The sequence below is a fragment of the Indicator indicator genome, chromosome 30 (assembly GCF_027791375.1).
Source record: "Indicator indicator isolate 239-I01 chromosome 30, UM_Iind_1.1, whole genome shotgun sequence".
Taxonomy (NCBI): Eukaryota; Metazoa; Chordata; class Aves; order Piciformes; family Indicatoridae; genus Indicator; species Indicator indicator.
Genome location: NC_072039.1, coordinates 1591473 through 1603926, shown reverse-complemented (window position 1 = coordinate 1603926; position 12454 = coordinate 1591473). Strand labels below are relative to the sequence as shown.

Genomic DNA, 12454 nt, shown 5'->3' with positions numbered 1-12454 from the left:
TCACAGCCCATGCAGAAACTCCTTCCCTGAACGCTCAGAGCCAGCTCTGCAGTCAAACCACATTGCCCTTCCCAGTGCAGCACCTGACAGATCACAGCATGGGTTTGGTTTTCCTTTTTCTTTAGATCTATGATGTTCAAACAAAGCATTACCCAGAAAACACAACAATGCACATCAGCTGCTGAGAGAAGAAAAGCAGTAAGCAGAATGGACATGGAACAACAGAACCACACAGCTCAGTCCAGGGGACAGGCTTCCCTCCCAGGCTGGGCAAGCCAAGCTCTCCAGCCTGCTCTACCAGGAAAGGTTTCCTGTTCCCCTTCCTGCATATCCAGCCAAGAATGGACCAGCACATGGAAGTGCAGGTTCTGCAGTCAGCATTCTCAACAGAACAATAGCATAACATCCAGAAACAGCAAATTGCCTGCTTGGGCTTGAAAGGGGGGAAACCATCTCTGGTCTATAAGTGTGGTGCAGATAAAAACACAGCTTTAGAACAGATTTGGAAGGGAAAGGCAATTAAATGACTCTGAGGCAAGGAAAAATGAATGTCTCTGAGGCAAAGGACTGCAACAAAGGCCAGGGGGAAACCAAAAGCTGGGAAGGGCCACAGCCCTGGGGACACAGCCAGCCATGAAAACTTCAGGGAAGCTGCTGAAAGGAGGCTGCAGGGGGCAGAGCAGCAGCATTCACCCTGGCCCACAGGGATGGCACTCAGTGAAGCAGCAAGGCAGGGTCCCTACGTCAGGCGATGTCAGCTGCCGTTGCCAAGGGAACAGCACCAGATCACCCTGCCTGACAGCATCCCCAGCCAGTCTGACAGAGCCCCTGCTCACTGAGGGGCTTATGGACATCCCCAGAGCTGGGCTCATGTCCTTGTGCTCTGACTGAGATCACAAACCTGGTGACACTCACTCCGCAGCCACCTGCCCCCGAAGGCGTCCGGCATCCCTGTCCCAGCTTGTGGCACACATTAGCCACACACAGCCCCAACAGAGCCACTGCAGCCTGAGTACCAGAGGGCTCTCAGAAATCAGGCAGGGTGAAGGAGTAACTGGAAGGGAACCAGGTTGTAAACTGGGCTGAGAACAAACACAAACCCACTGGCATTCGTGTGTCACTTTGCCTCCTGCCTGCGTGTGGGGAGGGGCCCCAGTGAGAGCAGGCTGTGGTAACCCAGGACACACACAGAAGCCAGGAACCCATCCTCCAGGAACCAGCAAGGCTGGCATGGAGCTGTCCAGGTCTGGAGAATAGCATTTCCTTCAGGAGCCTGCAAAGGCAAGTTCCCTGCTTCATCCTCTGTGCTCAGCAGCTTAGACAGCTCCTGCTCAGACTCTCTGCCACCTCAGTACACATTTCCTGGGGTCTCAGGGTGACTGTGGGGCAGGACAGGGACCCTCCTACCCACTGGGTGCCAACACATCTCCATAGAGTCAAATCCCATATAAGTTGCTCCCAAGTTGCAACCGAATCCTACAGAACAGGAGCTGCCTTTCTAACTGCATCCTCTGGGTTGATTCCAGGCCCATGGAGACAGGTTCCAAGGGCAAGCCAGGATGTGAGGAAAGCCATCCTGGCTCCACACCCTGCAGTGCTCTTACCTGAGAAACTTTCTCCTGCTTGGCAGCTGATGCAGCCATGCTCTGCTCAGAGATGCAGCAGTGAGCACTGAGTGTCAGCTCAGCCCTGGAGTTCCTAGTCCCTGACAAACCCCAGGCACCTAGGGGTGTGGGATGGCAGCCACTGCTCAGCTGGTACCACTTAGGACCTAGGGGAGCCAGGAAACATTCACCTCCTGATGCAGACAGGCTCTGCAAAACAACTGCCATGTATTTAAGAGCCTTGCTAAACTCAGCCTTGCAGGAGAGTAACATGATTCACAAGAATTCTGTATTTATAGCAAAGATCCACTGAAAGTGACTCATGGACTGAGCCAGTCTAATTTTAAAGAGAAGGGGAAAAACCTCCTGAAGAGGCAAATGAAGCAGAGTAGGGGTGGGAGGAGACCTGCACACACACACACACACACAGAGGAGAGTCCCAGCCAGGAGCCATCCAAATCCACTGGAAACTGTTTTTCCATTCAATTAGCTGAAGTGCTAGCAGGACATTCAGCTTCACCTAATTCTGCTGTAGAGTTAATTAAGTCCTATGTTCAAAGCAGCTGCAGCTTGGAACAGTTCCTTAGGACAGGCAGGATTGCTGGGCTGGAGGGAGGCAGCTCCTGGAGAGTTATTAATTCAGATCCTATAGAATTCAAAAGATGAAACCAACTGGAATCACAGTGGGAGGAAGGGAGAAATATTGAGGAGATTTCACAGCACTGCTAATTTTGGCCCAGCAGACTGGGACAGAAATAGCTGCTGCATGACTCCTCCTCACCTCAGCACTGCAGCATGCTGCAGAACTCAGTGTCAGAGCCAGAACAGACATACAGCACCCACAGCCCTCCACATCAAACAGGCAGCCTGCAGCAAGGGCATTGCTTCAGGGCTCCTCCACTTGGCTCCCCTCTCAGGATCACTTTTCTCAGCTACTTTTTGTCCTCTGGGCAGTGCAAATCAAATATGCAGTGGATAAAAGGGGAATATTTAACAGCCTGAATGGAGGGGACAGCTACAGCCTCGACTGAGAGCAATGAAACACGAGCCAGAAAGCAAGGGCAAGCCTTGCACTCCTCACTGAATGTGTGGGGATGGAGAAGTTCTCCTAAACTGTGACTAAAAGGTAACCTGGAAGCAGCAGGCAGGCCAGTGAAGGATTAGCCTTGCACACATCACAACCACCCCCAGCAGAGCAAGCTCAAGATGGGATTTCCATCTTATGACAGGCAAGAGTCACTGCTCTCTTGGCTCTCTTTGGCTTTCAACCAAGAGGACAGCCCTTCCTTGTCCAAACAGTCCACTCATCTCCAAAGCCAAATCTAACTTCCACTCTTCTCCACCTCTCCACTGCCACCAGCACAGAGCTTGGCTGCAAATGCTCCATCCTGTGGAATCCAGGAGAGCTGAGATGATGGCTGCTCTCCAGTCACTCAGCAAGGCCTCCAAGATCTCTGCTCTTTGAAATCCCTGCATTCAGCTCTGAGAGCAGAAGAAACACATCTCTATGGGCAAAGGAAGCCGAGGCAGCCTCAGCTCTGTTGGGTCATTTACCACACAGGGCGATGATGTGACTGCTGTCCTCATGGACAAACTTCCTGGTGACAGCTTCTTCCATGATCTGCTTCACCTGAAACAGAGAAAGAAAAGGTTGTGAGACCCCAGCACAAATCAGCACAGCACTTAGGAGGCTTGGTTTCAACCTTTGCTTGCCCTTTCCCCAGCTGCCAAGATAAAACAGCTCAATGCAAGTCCCATTTTGCAGGAAAGGGATGAAAGCATTTATGGAGGGAAAGGCAGGACAGACCCAAGGAGCTTTTGATGGGATGAGGAAACCTTTGGTAGAACAAAGACAAGGCTTTTGGGACATGCTCCTATAAAAGGCTGAATTATTTCAGAGTGTCCTCTGGAGAACTTCCTCAGCAGAAGTTCCAAAGAGCTGTGCAAAGCTTTTTACATGCTTCACCCCTGGCCTTCCTGTGTCACCTGTGCTCACAAACCAAGATTGTGTATTGCCTCCTTCCACCTGTGCCATTCTGCTCTTCTTCAAGGACAAAGAAGCCATGAGCTACACAAGCATCCCAAGAGAGGTTTACAGCAACCTGTCCCCCTTTGGGGGACTTTACACACCACACTAATTGCAAATTCTGCTCTGAAAGCTCTGCTGCACCAGCCACTACTCACAAATCACACAGCCAGTGCCTTCCTTTTTTTTTTTTTTTTTTTTTGGCTTCTAGACACAATTGAACAATTAGAGCCAATAAAATCAGAGGTATCACACTTCTCACTGAGTTAAAGCACAGCTCCTCTCCAGCTTCCAGTCTGTTGCATCAATCTCCAGGTGGAATTAATTGCAGATTACTGACTTTCAAAAATTAAGGAAGAAACCCAACAAATCTTACAATGAGGCTGCTGAAGAGAGGCTGCAGCTCCCTTCCATTCATCTGCAAGCTTATTCCTCCCCCATGGCTGCTCCTCAGCACGGTACCAGGTGAAACTCATTTGCCTCAACCAACTAATTTCTCAGGCACTCATTGCTTCCTGGCCCCACAACAGTTGCTTTTCCAGAAGCAAACTCATCCATCTTTTTTGGCTCCTCTCATTTGGCTCCAATCATCCCAGGGTTAGGCCACCCTGCCTTGGGGAGAGCCACACCACTCCCAGGGCAGGAAAGGAAGCGCTGCTGTGGCAGCAGATTTACCAAGATGCTCACCTTCCAACTCGTCTGTTTGCTTGTTTGAACTTAAAAATCATTTTTTAGAGCAGTCCTGGGATCCAACAAACAGTGAGTTATCTGGCAGGGAGTCACTGTGGGGCTGCTCTTTAGCTCCAAGCCCTGTGTACCAGCTGGGTCTGACCTGTGCACCAGCTGTACGCTGCTGGTCACCACCAGCCTGTTGTAGATCTGCACGCCCAGGAGACCTCCACCTCAGGAGGTCTGGCAAACTGCACTCAGCTCCTGCTAGGCTACATCTGGTAGCTGGGATGATGAGTCCCCAGCTGGCTGGGTCACCACTGCTTTGCAGCACTGACAGGGACAAAGGTTTGAAGCCTTCCTGCTCAGCCCTGAGACTGGGAGAGGCTGCAGGGCAGCTCTTCACCGACAGCTGGGCTCTGTACTTGCAGCTGCCTGGAAAGGAGCCTCCTCCAGTGAGATCATTGGTGAGGCCAGTTCTGGATGCTGCCACCAAGCATGCCCTCCCCAGTACCCATCCCAAGGACTCCATGCCCACTCCTACACCCCCAGCCCGGCTGGCAGCAGCCTGCAGCTCTGGCACTTGCTGCAGGAGCCTTTGGATGCATGGAATTCTCCTCTCTCCAGAGTCTGGATCACATGGTCCTGCAGAATTTGGCCTTCTCATCAAAGAGGAGCCCTCTGCATTGCAAAGAACGTGGTGGAGGGAAAGCAAAGGTGCAAGAGGCTCTGAAAGCTGCATGTGGTCTGTATCCCAGGACTTCTCAGCAAGCCTTCTGCACTGTGTACCACCTGGCTCACCGCTCACACACTGAGGCTTGACAGCAACAACTACTAGCAAGGCAATTTTGTTTGTCTCCTGTGGTCTGTCTGACATGGCCATTAGAACTTTGGACCATGGGAGATGGAGGAGTAAGAGGACATCATGGAAGAGCCACAAGCGTGAGGAGGTGTGGTGGATGGGATCACACAGGATCCAGCAATCCCCTTCCCACGTTCACCTGCACATCACTGCTGGTGTACAACCTTGATGTCTGCCTGTCCAGGCAGGAACCCGACAGAACTTGTTCCAGACCTCACCTACAGGTTTGAAATAGTCTAGAAAAGAGCACCCAGGCAGAGCACAGCTCTGCAAAGGGAAGGGGCCAGGAGAGCTGCCCAGTTCTGCCTGCTTAGATCCCAGCCCAGCCCCCAACCTGTGTTTCCCTGCGTGGGAGGCAGCGTTCCTGCTCACACAGCTTGCAGAGGGAGCATGGAGATGCTGCCATCCACTGCCCCCATGCCAGCTCAGCCCTGTGCCTTGGCCAAGCCATCTGTGAAACAAGGACAGTGACCCAACCTTTGCAAGCTGCTCTGATTTCACTGCACTTCATCTGCTACGGGAAAGGCCTGACCCAGCCAGGGGAAGAGCTCCTCTGAGTGCCAGCAGCACTGAGGTGGACGGAAGAGGAGGCACAGGAGAGCTGTGCTGGGGAGAGTTGTGCACATGGCTCCAGCCCACAGGCACGAATTCAGGCACCATGAAGTACTTTGGACTGCAGATTGTGATTCCAGTCTCAGCCCCCCATGGAACAGTAACTGGAATTCAGTTCCTGGCAACAGGGAAGAAGAGGAGTCATTCACCAGGAGCAAGAGCTCTGGAGCTCCAAGGCCAATTCCCTGCTGTCACACATTTCCCAGGCATGCCCCAACCATCAGTCTTTATTAGCTCAATATGTTACTCAGATCACAGCCTGTAGCCTAGGAACAAAAAAATATTCAAGTGTACAACAACAAAAAAAAAAAAAAAAAAAAAAAGGAGAGAGAAAGAAGAAGGTTCCAGATGCAGCAATCAGCCCTGCTCCTGTACAGCAGCACCATGTGCTCCATCTAGCAGCAGATTTGGACCTTCAGAGAGAGCAGGCAAAGCGAGCAGTGTCTGCTCCCAACTGCCACCAACCTGGGGACAGCTGTTGCTCATTTTCTGGAGAGTCAGTGAAGGGTATTAGAAAACACACTGAGGGCAGTGGAGATGTGAAGATTCCAAAGCTGGAATGCTGTGTTCTTCAAGCCCACGTCATTCCTTACTGCCACATAACCCAGGGGTGCTCCAGGCAAGGAGCTAAATCAATCTTTCTGATCAAATCAAACACAAGCCTCTTATTTTTCTTTTCTTTTTTTCCCCCCCTCCTCTCCCTTGCAGTTTTGTGCGTCTCTCCTTGTAGGCAATGATGCTCCTGTGCCTCTGCTCTAAGGAGCCACTTGTCAATGAAGCTGCTGAGCATGAGCCCACACAGCCACCCACCTGCAGGTACCAGAGGACCTGACCAAACTGCAAATGAGTGTCCTTAGAAGAAACATCAACAGCACAGCCCCCACAGTCACCCATCCACCTGCACAGGTAAAGAAACCTCCTCAGCCTACTCAGCTGAGGGCACCATTGCCTTGGAAACATCCCTCCTGTTCCCTGTGCCTCCTTTGTAACCTCAGCACAGGATCTACTCGAGCAGGCTGTTCATTCACACCTGCTGGCTGGCACAAAAGCAGCAAGTGAGTCACCTTCTCTGTGTTTCAGTCTCCCCAGAAGCTAAGCACCAAGGGAAGCACCACAGAGAGCTTCAACGGGGCTCAGCAACAGGCTCAGGAGGCATTCTGCTATCCCAGGAAAAGGAATAGCTCCTGTGAGCACCACATCTACCAACCACTGGAGAGCAAGGATGGGAAAGCCCTGCCTGCCCAAGTGAAGATCCTGGCACATGAGGAGTGAAGAGTGTCCTGGTGGCTGCATTGTCCAGGCAGAGCAAAGCAAGGGCCTCCAAAGGAAGCTGATAAGCATTTGCATGAAGTTACAATGGATCACTGCTCCTCCTCCTTACCTCCTGCAATGGTCAAAACTTTCAGCAGCAGTCAAACACTGGGCACAGGTGTTTGGGTTATTTAACAAGCTTCAGGGGCTCATGCCATAGGTCTCAGGGGCTTGTGCCAGGCTGGATGTGGCTCTGAGCAACCTGATCTAGTGTGAGGTGTCCCTGCCCATGGCAGGAGGGTTGGAACTGGATGATCCTTGAGGTCCCTTCCAAGCCTGACAATTCTATGTTTCTATGCCACAGATCTCAGGGGTTCATGCCACAGGTCTCATGGATTTATGCCATAGGTTTCATTGGTTCACGCCACAGGTTTCACACAAGAAAAATGTTTTTATGCTTTTGTTTGTTTTTGTTTTGGTTTGGTTTTTTTTAAATTTTCATTACAAGAAAGCTTTAAAGATTAAAAACGAAAATAGATTCTAGAGTTTTTGCAGCAACCTGCTGGTATAAGAGATAAAAAAAAAGCTTGCTAAGACACAACATGCACTGACTATGCATTACTTTATTCACATCGGGCTGGAAGAGGCCCACAGGTGTTGTCCTTCCCATCCCACTGTCAAGCTCCTGGTCCACTCCACAGAGCACAGTTAGGACTTGCCTCACTGCAATGTGCCTAAACTGTCACAGTAATGGACTTCTGACCAGGGCTGACCCAGCACAACTCAATCTATCTGCAACCTTCAGTGTTAGGAACCACCTCTCAAACCAGCAGCACTCTTACAGATCACAGGTTGCTGTGCTTTCCCCAACCACACATCACAATGGGACACAGTCTCCAGTGTCAGCCCCAGACCAAAGGTGCAGCCCCAGAACCAAAGGGGCCAGCCCCCAGAACCAAAGAACTGTGCTCATAAAATACTGAAAGAAGCAGGAGCACAGCAAAACCCCCCAGTAATTTTTTTCCTCAAAAGAGAAATCCTCACGGCCAGCAACCTGTGCCACCTTCACTCCTGTAGTTACTGCTCAGCTCATTTACTGCTGGCTCCTGCTGCACTGACCCTGCTCCTCTTGGTGAAAAGCAGGGTGGTGTAAATGCAACCTGTTCAATGAGTGCTCAGAAGTGGTTGCATTTCAGTTGTGAGATGAGCAATTGCCTTTCTGAAATGCTCTGAAATGTTTCAGGGTGAAAGTGCGGAGGTGATCCTTACTGTCTATTTCATAGCTAGAAAGAGTGCTGTGTTTAAACCCAGAAAGGGAAAAAAAAGAAAATAAATCCATTTCAGCAGGTAGAAGGAAAGAACCAGAGCAAAGGCTGGTTTGTGACAGATTTTCCTGCAGAGAGAGATAAATGTTTGAAACAGGAACTTATAAGCAGCCTCAGCATGAATCCCAGCAGAGTTAAATTTTCCAAACACATTGCAAGTCCTCCTTTTCCATTAGAGCCAACAAAACACATTCTTTACCAGTGGGAACTGAAAAATCCATCTGAGAAAAAGCCAATAACATTAGAGTGTCCCAAAGGAAAAACTCCAAAGTTTTTGCTGAGAGGGAGAGAAAAAAATAAAATAAAAGCTCCACTTTGCACCAAGTGACTTTGGAGACAACCATCTGGTGTTTTGCAAAGACAACCTAAGTTCAGTGGGCTTGGGGCACACCAGAATGTGCTCCTCTGACCTCCACTAGACACTGAGGTTGTGTGAAAGTAGCTCAATGGGAGGAAGAGTCTGGGTTTAAAGGACAGGGGAATGGAATCAAAGATCAACTTAGGCTTAGGCTGGAAGGCACCTCAGAGATCATCTCCTCCAACCTCCCCACCATGCCCAGGGACACCTCTCAACTAGGCTCAGCTGCTCATCCAGCCTGGCCTTGAACTCCCCCAGGGAGGAGGCAGCCACAGCCTCCCTGGGCAGCCTGTTCCAGAGGCTCACCACCCTTACACTGATGAACTTCTTCCTCAGCTCCAGTCTAACCCTGCTCTTCCCTCAGCTTCAAACCATTCCCCCTTGTCCTGTCTCTAGACACCCTCAGGAAAAGTTCCTCTGCAGCCTTCTTGTGGGATGCCTTCAGGTACTGGAAGGCAGCTCTAAGGTCCCCCCTGGAGTCTTCTCTGCCCCAGGCTGAACTCATAGCAGAGGTGCTCCATGAAGATGAACACAGAGCAGCCAAGCTCCCGAAACAAGACCACCAACATGCACGTGGGTGTAAGAGGCTGCATGAAAAAAAAAATCACGCAGAATAAAAACTGAGGTTGAAAACTCTATCAGAAAATTAATTAGTGCCATGAAGGGCATCAGGGGCTGGGGGTGTGCATTCAGTTCCTGGCTTCTCTAACTGCTTAGTTAAAAGAGAAATCAAATCTCAGTGTTTCTGATGGCCTCTTGACACCTTTTGTCTTAATTTGAGCAGAAGAGTCAGGGTTCCCTTCTGCACCTCTGTGCCGTGCCCAGGCCAGGAGATGTTCCCTGAACGTGCACACAGTCACTAAAGAGCTCTCAGGACTACCTTAGGATGGAAAGATCTGGGCAACCCCCAAAAAGCCAAGCCAACATCAATCATCTAACAGAGCATTTGGGAGGACTTGGAGAAGGGAAAAAACCCAAACAAACAAAACACAAACCCCCAACAACAACAAATCAAAGCCAAACAAAAAAAATGCTGATGACACAGTACCAATAGCACTTTCCAGCATTATTCAAGCAATTTAAAAGCCAGAGCCCCATTAGAAACATTTTAGAGGCTTTGAAAACAAATTAGCCTCAGATTTTTTTTTTTTTTTTAATTATATATCACTTGTTCTCCTCAGCTCGAGCTGGCTTGGATCTTGCAAAATCCATTTCACTTTCAATCTCATACATTAGCACAAGGCTGCAACATTCAGGGCTGGAAAACCTTGCTCAGATTTATTTATATATTTAAACATTAACCCAGGAGAGCAAACTCACATGCTTCTAAATCAAACCTTACACCTCCTTGGCTCAAAGGTCTTACTCCAAGCTAAAATTTCCAAACGCAGTGGCAGGTTCCTGGCTGCATTAAGCACTTAGCAGGTGAGGGAGCAGCAGGTAGCACCTGCTGGGAGCCCTGCTGCAAGGTGCTGGCTGGGTTGTTCTAGGACATGGTCCTACAGTGTTGAGTACAGACAGTTTTTTGTGTGTCTGTCCCTGTTCTACCACTTCCAGCCAACCTACACTGACTGAAACATCTGGTGTTTGTTGCTTTCCACATCTGGTGGTTGCTGCTTTTCACACCAACAAATACTAGGGTGCTAGACTCAGGCTTGGGAACCTTGGCTGCAGCAACAGCCTCTCATCTGAGCTTTGATGAATCAATCCTGCCTGTTGGCCACTTTTAATTTCCCCAGCTGTGAGCTTGGGGAGGAGGAGGAGCAGAACAGTTACTGTTTTAGTTCTTACAGCTGTGATGAACAAGCATAAGATCTTCCCTTAGCTCCAGCACAAGAACAGGCAGCTGCACACAGCTGTTCCATAGCTGATGCCCCCAAAAATGATACTCCAGTGTCTGGAGATGGCCTCACGCTAAGCTGAAAGTTCCATCTGGAACGTCGTCATGAAGGTGCTCTTAGACCATGACATGTTTACACCACCCCAGGGCACCCTGGCAGGGACCCCAAGAAGCACCTCATTGGAGTGGTCTCAGCGTGAACCCTGCTCAGGGGGGTACAAGCCACTCCACACAAAGGCAAAGCTCAGTAGGGACTCGGTCCTGCTGGGCACATCCTGCCAGGTACAGCGTCGCTCTGGGTCACACTGAAGCACCACCCGCCCGAAGGCAACGGTGATCAAACGCCACCGTCCCCGTTCAGGGTCGTAGTGCCCGGTGATTCATCCACGAATGGATCTCAGGTTACCCCACCACGTAAGTGTCACACAGCCGTCTGTAGGACCCACCCCCCCAATTCACCCAGCCCTCCCCCATCTCAGCACACGTCCTACAGCACAGGCAGGAGCAGAGGCGGCTGCCAGGGCTCTCTGGTGGGACCAGTCCAGTTCACCCACAGCTGTCTGAGCACTTTCTTAGCACCGATTCTCCTCCAGAGCTCACGGCTAAGTTCATACAAACCAGTAGCAAGGGAAACACAATCCCGGGAAAGGGAGCCGGGCCCAGGGGTTCACAGACTGTCCCGAGCTCGAAAAAAAACACTGTCTCCTGCCCAGTTCACCGGGGGACACCCAGCAAAGCCACCGACACGTTCCGGGAGCAGCACCAAGGCGTCGGTGTCAGCAGCCAGCTCCCGCTTCGCTCACGGAAGGTCGCCCTTGCACAGCAGCAGCCCAGGAATCCACTCCCCATTCACTCACTGCCCATTCATCTCTTCCAGGAGCGTTCTGACTGTACGTAGCTGAAGCCGTTTCATTTACTCCGGACAGACTCCCCCGGCCCCGCTGCCAGCGGTATCAAACCGATTCACTGGCTGCCTCCGCTCCTTACCGACCCGAACCCGCGGCGGGAGGCCGAGCAGGACAGCCCTGGAGCACGGGGGATCTCTGCCTCCCAAAGCGCGGTGTCCTGCCCGCTTCACAGCCCCGGTCCCACCGGGAAGGACCCCCGCCGCCCGGCCAGCCCCTCCTCCTCCCTTACCTCCTTCTTCACGTTCCATAGCAGCTTCTCCTTCACGGCGTCCGCCGAGCAGCTCATGGCGGAGCGGGAGCGGGACCGACCGGCCGCCCGCCGCACCCGGCGTTCAGAGCCGGCCGCCCGCGACGCTGCGGACCCCGCGGCGGGGGAAAAGCTCCGCGCAGCCCAGCAGCGTGCGGGGAACCTTCGGCGCGCCGCGCGCCCCCGCCGCCATCTTCCGCCGCGGCCAATGACGTCAGCGCGAGGAGCGTCCCCATAGCAACCGCGAGGCCAGGATCAGGCGGGAACTCGCGGCATTAAGGAGTCCCCGCCCCCCAGGCCCGCTGCCCTCGCCGTGTCGAGTGGTAGCCGCCCCGGTGTTGAGGGAGCCTCAGGCCGGGAGGAGCCCGAGGAGCGCAGGGGCTCGGCACTGCCCTGGGCACGTAGCCTGGCACTGCAGCCTCCGAGGGGCTGAGGCAGCAGGCTGGGGCCGAGTTAAACCTGCTTCCTCTAGCGCTTGCTGCCAGATTTTCTACTACACGAGTGCAGATACAGAACAGCCAAGTAAGAGCAGAGAGGCTGATGTTGGCTACCCCAAAAACACACCTACTGCAGAACACAATCTCTGGCTCCAGTTCCCTGCTAGGTTGCTCCACCAGTCGAGAGAGGCTAAAGGTTTTCCAAAGACAAGTTAGGTTACCTTTGTGGTAATGAAAGATCAAAATGCTCTGTGATTCTTCTTAGGAAATGAAGCTATCTCCACAAACATGAAAGTGCCCTGCAGCCAAGGAGTT

The 12454-nt window shown here is 51.8% G+C and overlaps 1 protein-coding gene across 2 annotated transcripts in view; it reads right to left on the bottom strand.

The window, feature by feature from the left end:
- The window catches only part of SGSM2 (small G protein signaling modulator 2), a 54681-nt gene extending 42940 nt beyond the window's left edge, over positions 1 to 11741 (bottom strand). For both annotated transcript variants that reach the window (XM_054394167.1, XM_054394168.1), the window contains exons 1-2: positions 11685 to 11741; positions 3159 to 3234 (exon numbers count right to left, since the gene is read on the bottom strand). In XM_054394167.1, the coding sequence (XP_054250142.1) occupies positions 3159 to 3234; positions 11685 to 11741 (133 nt within the window). The remainder of the gene's footprint in view (positions 1 to 3158; positions 3235 to 11684) is intronic.
- Between the last annotated feature and the right edge of the window lie 713 nt (positions 11742 to 12454).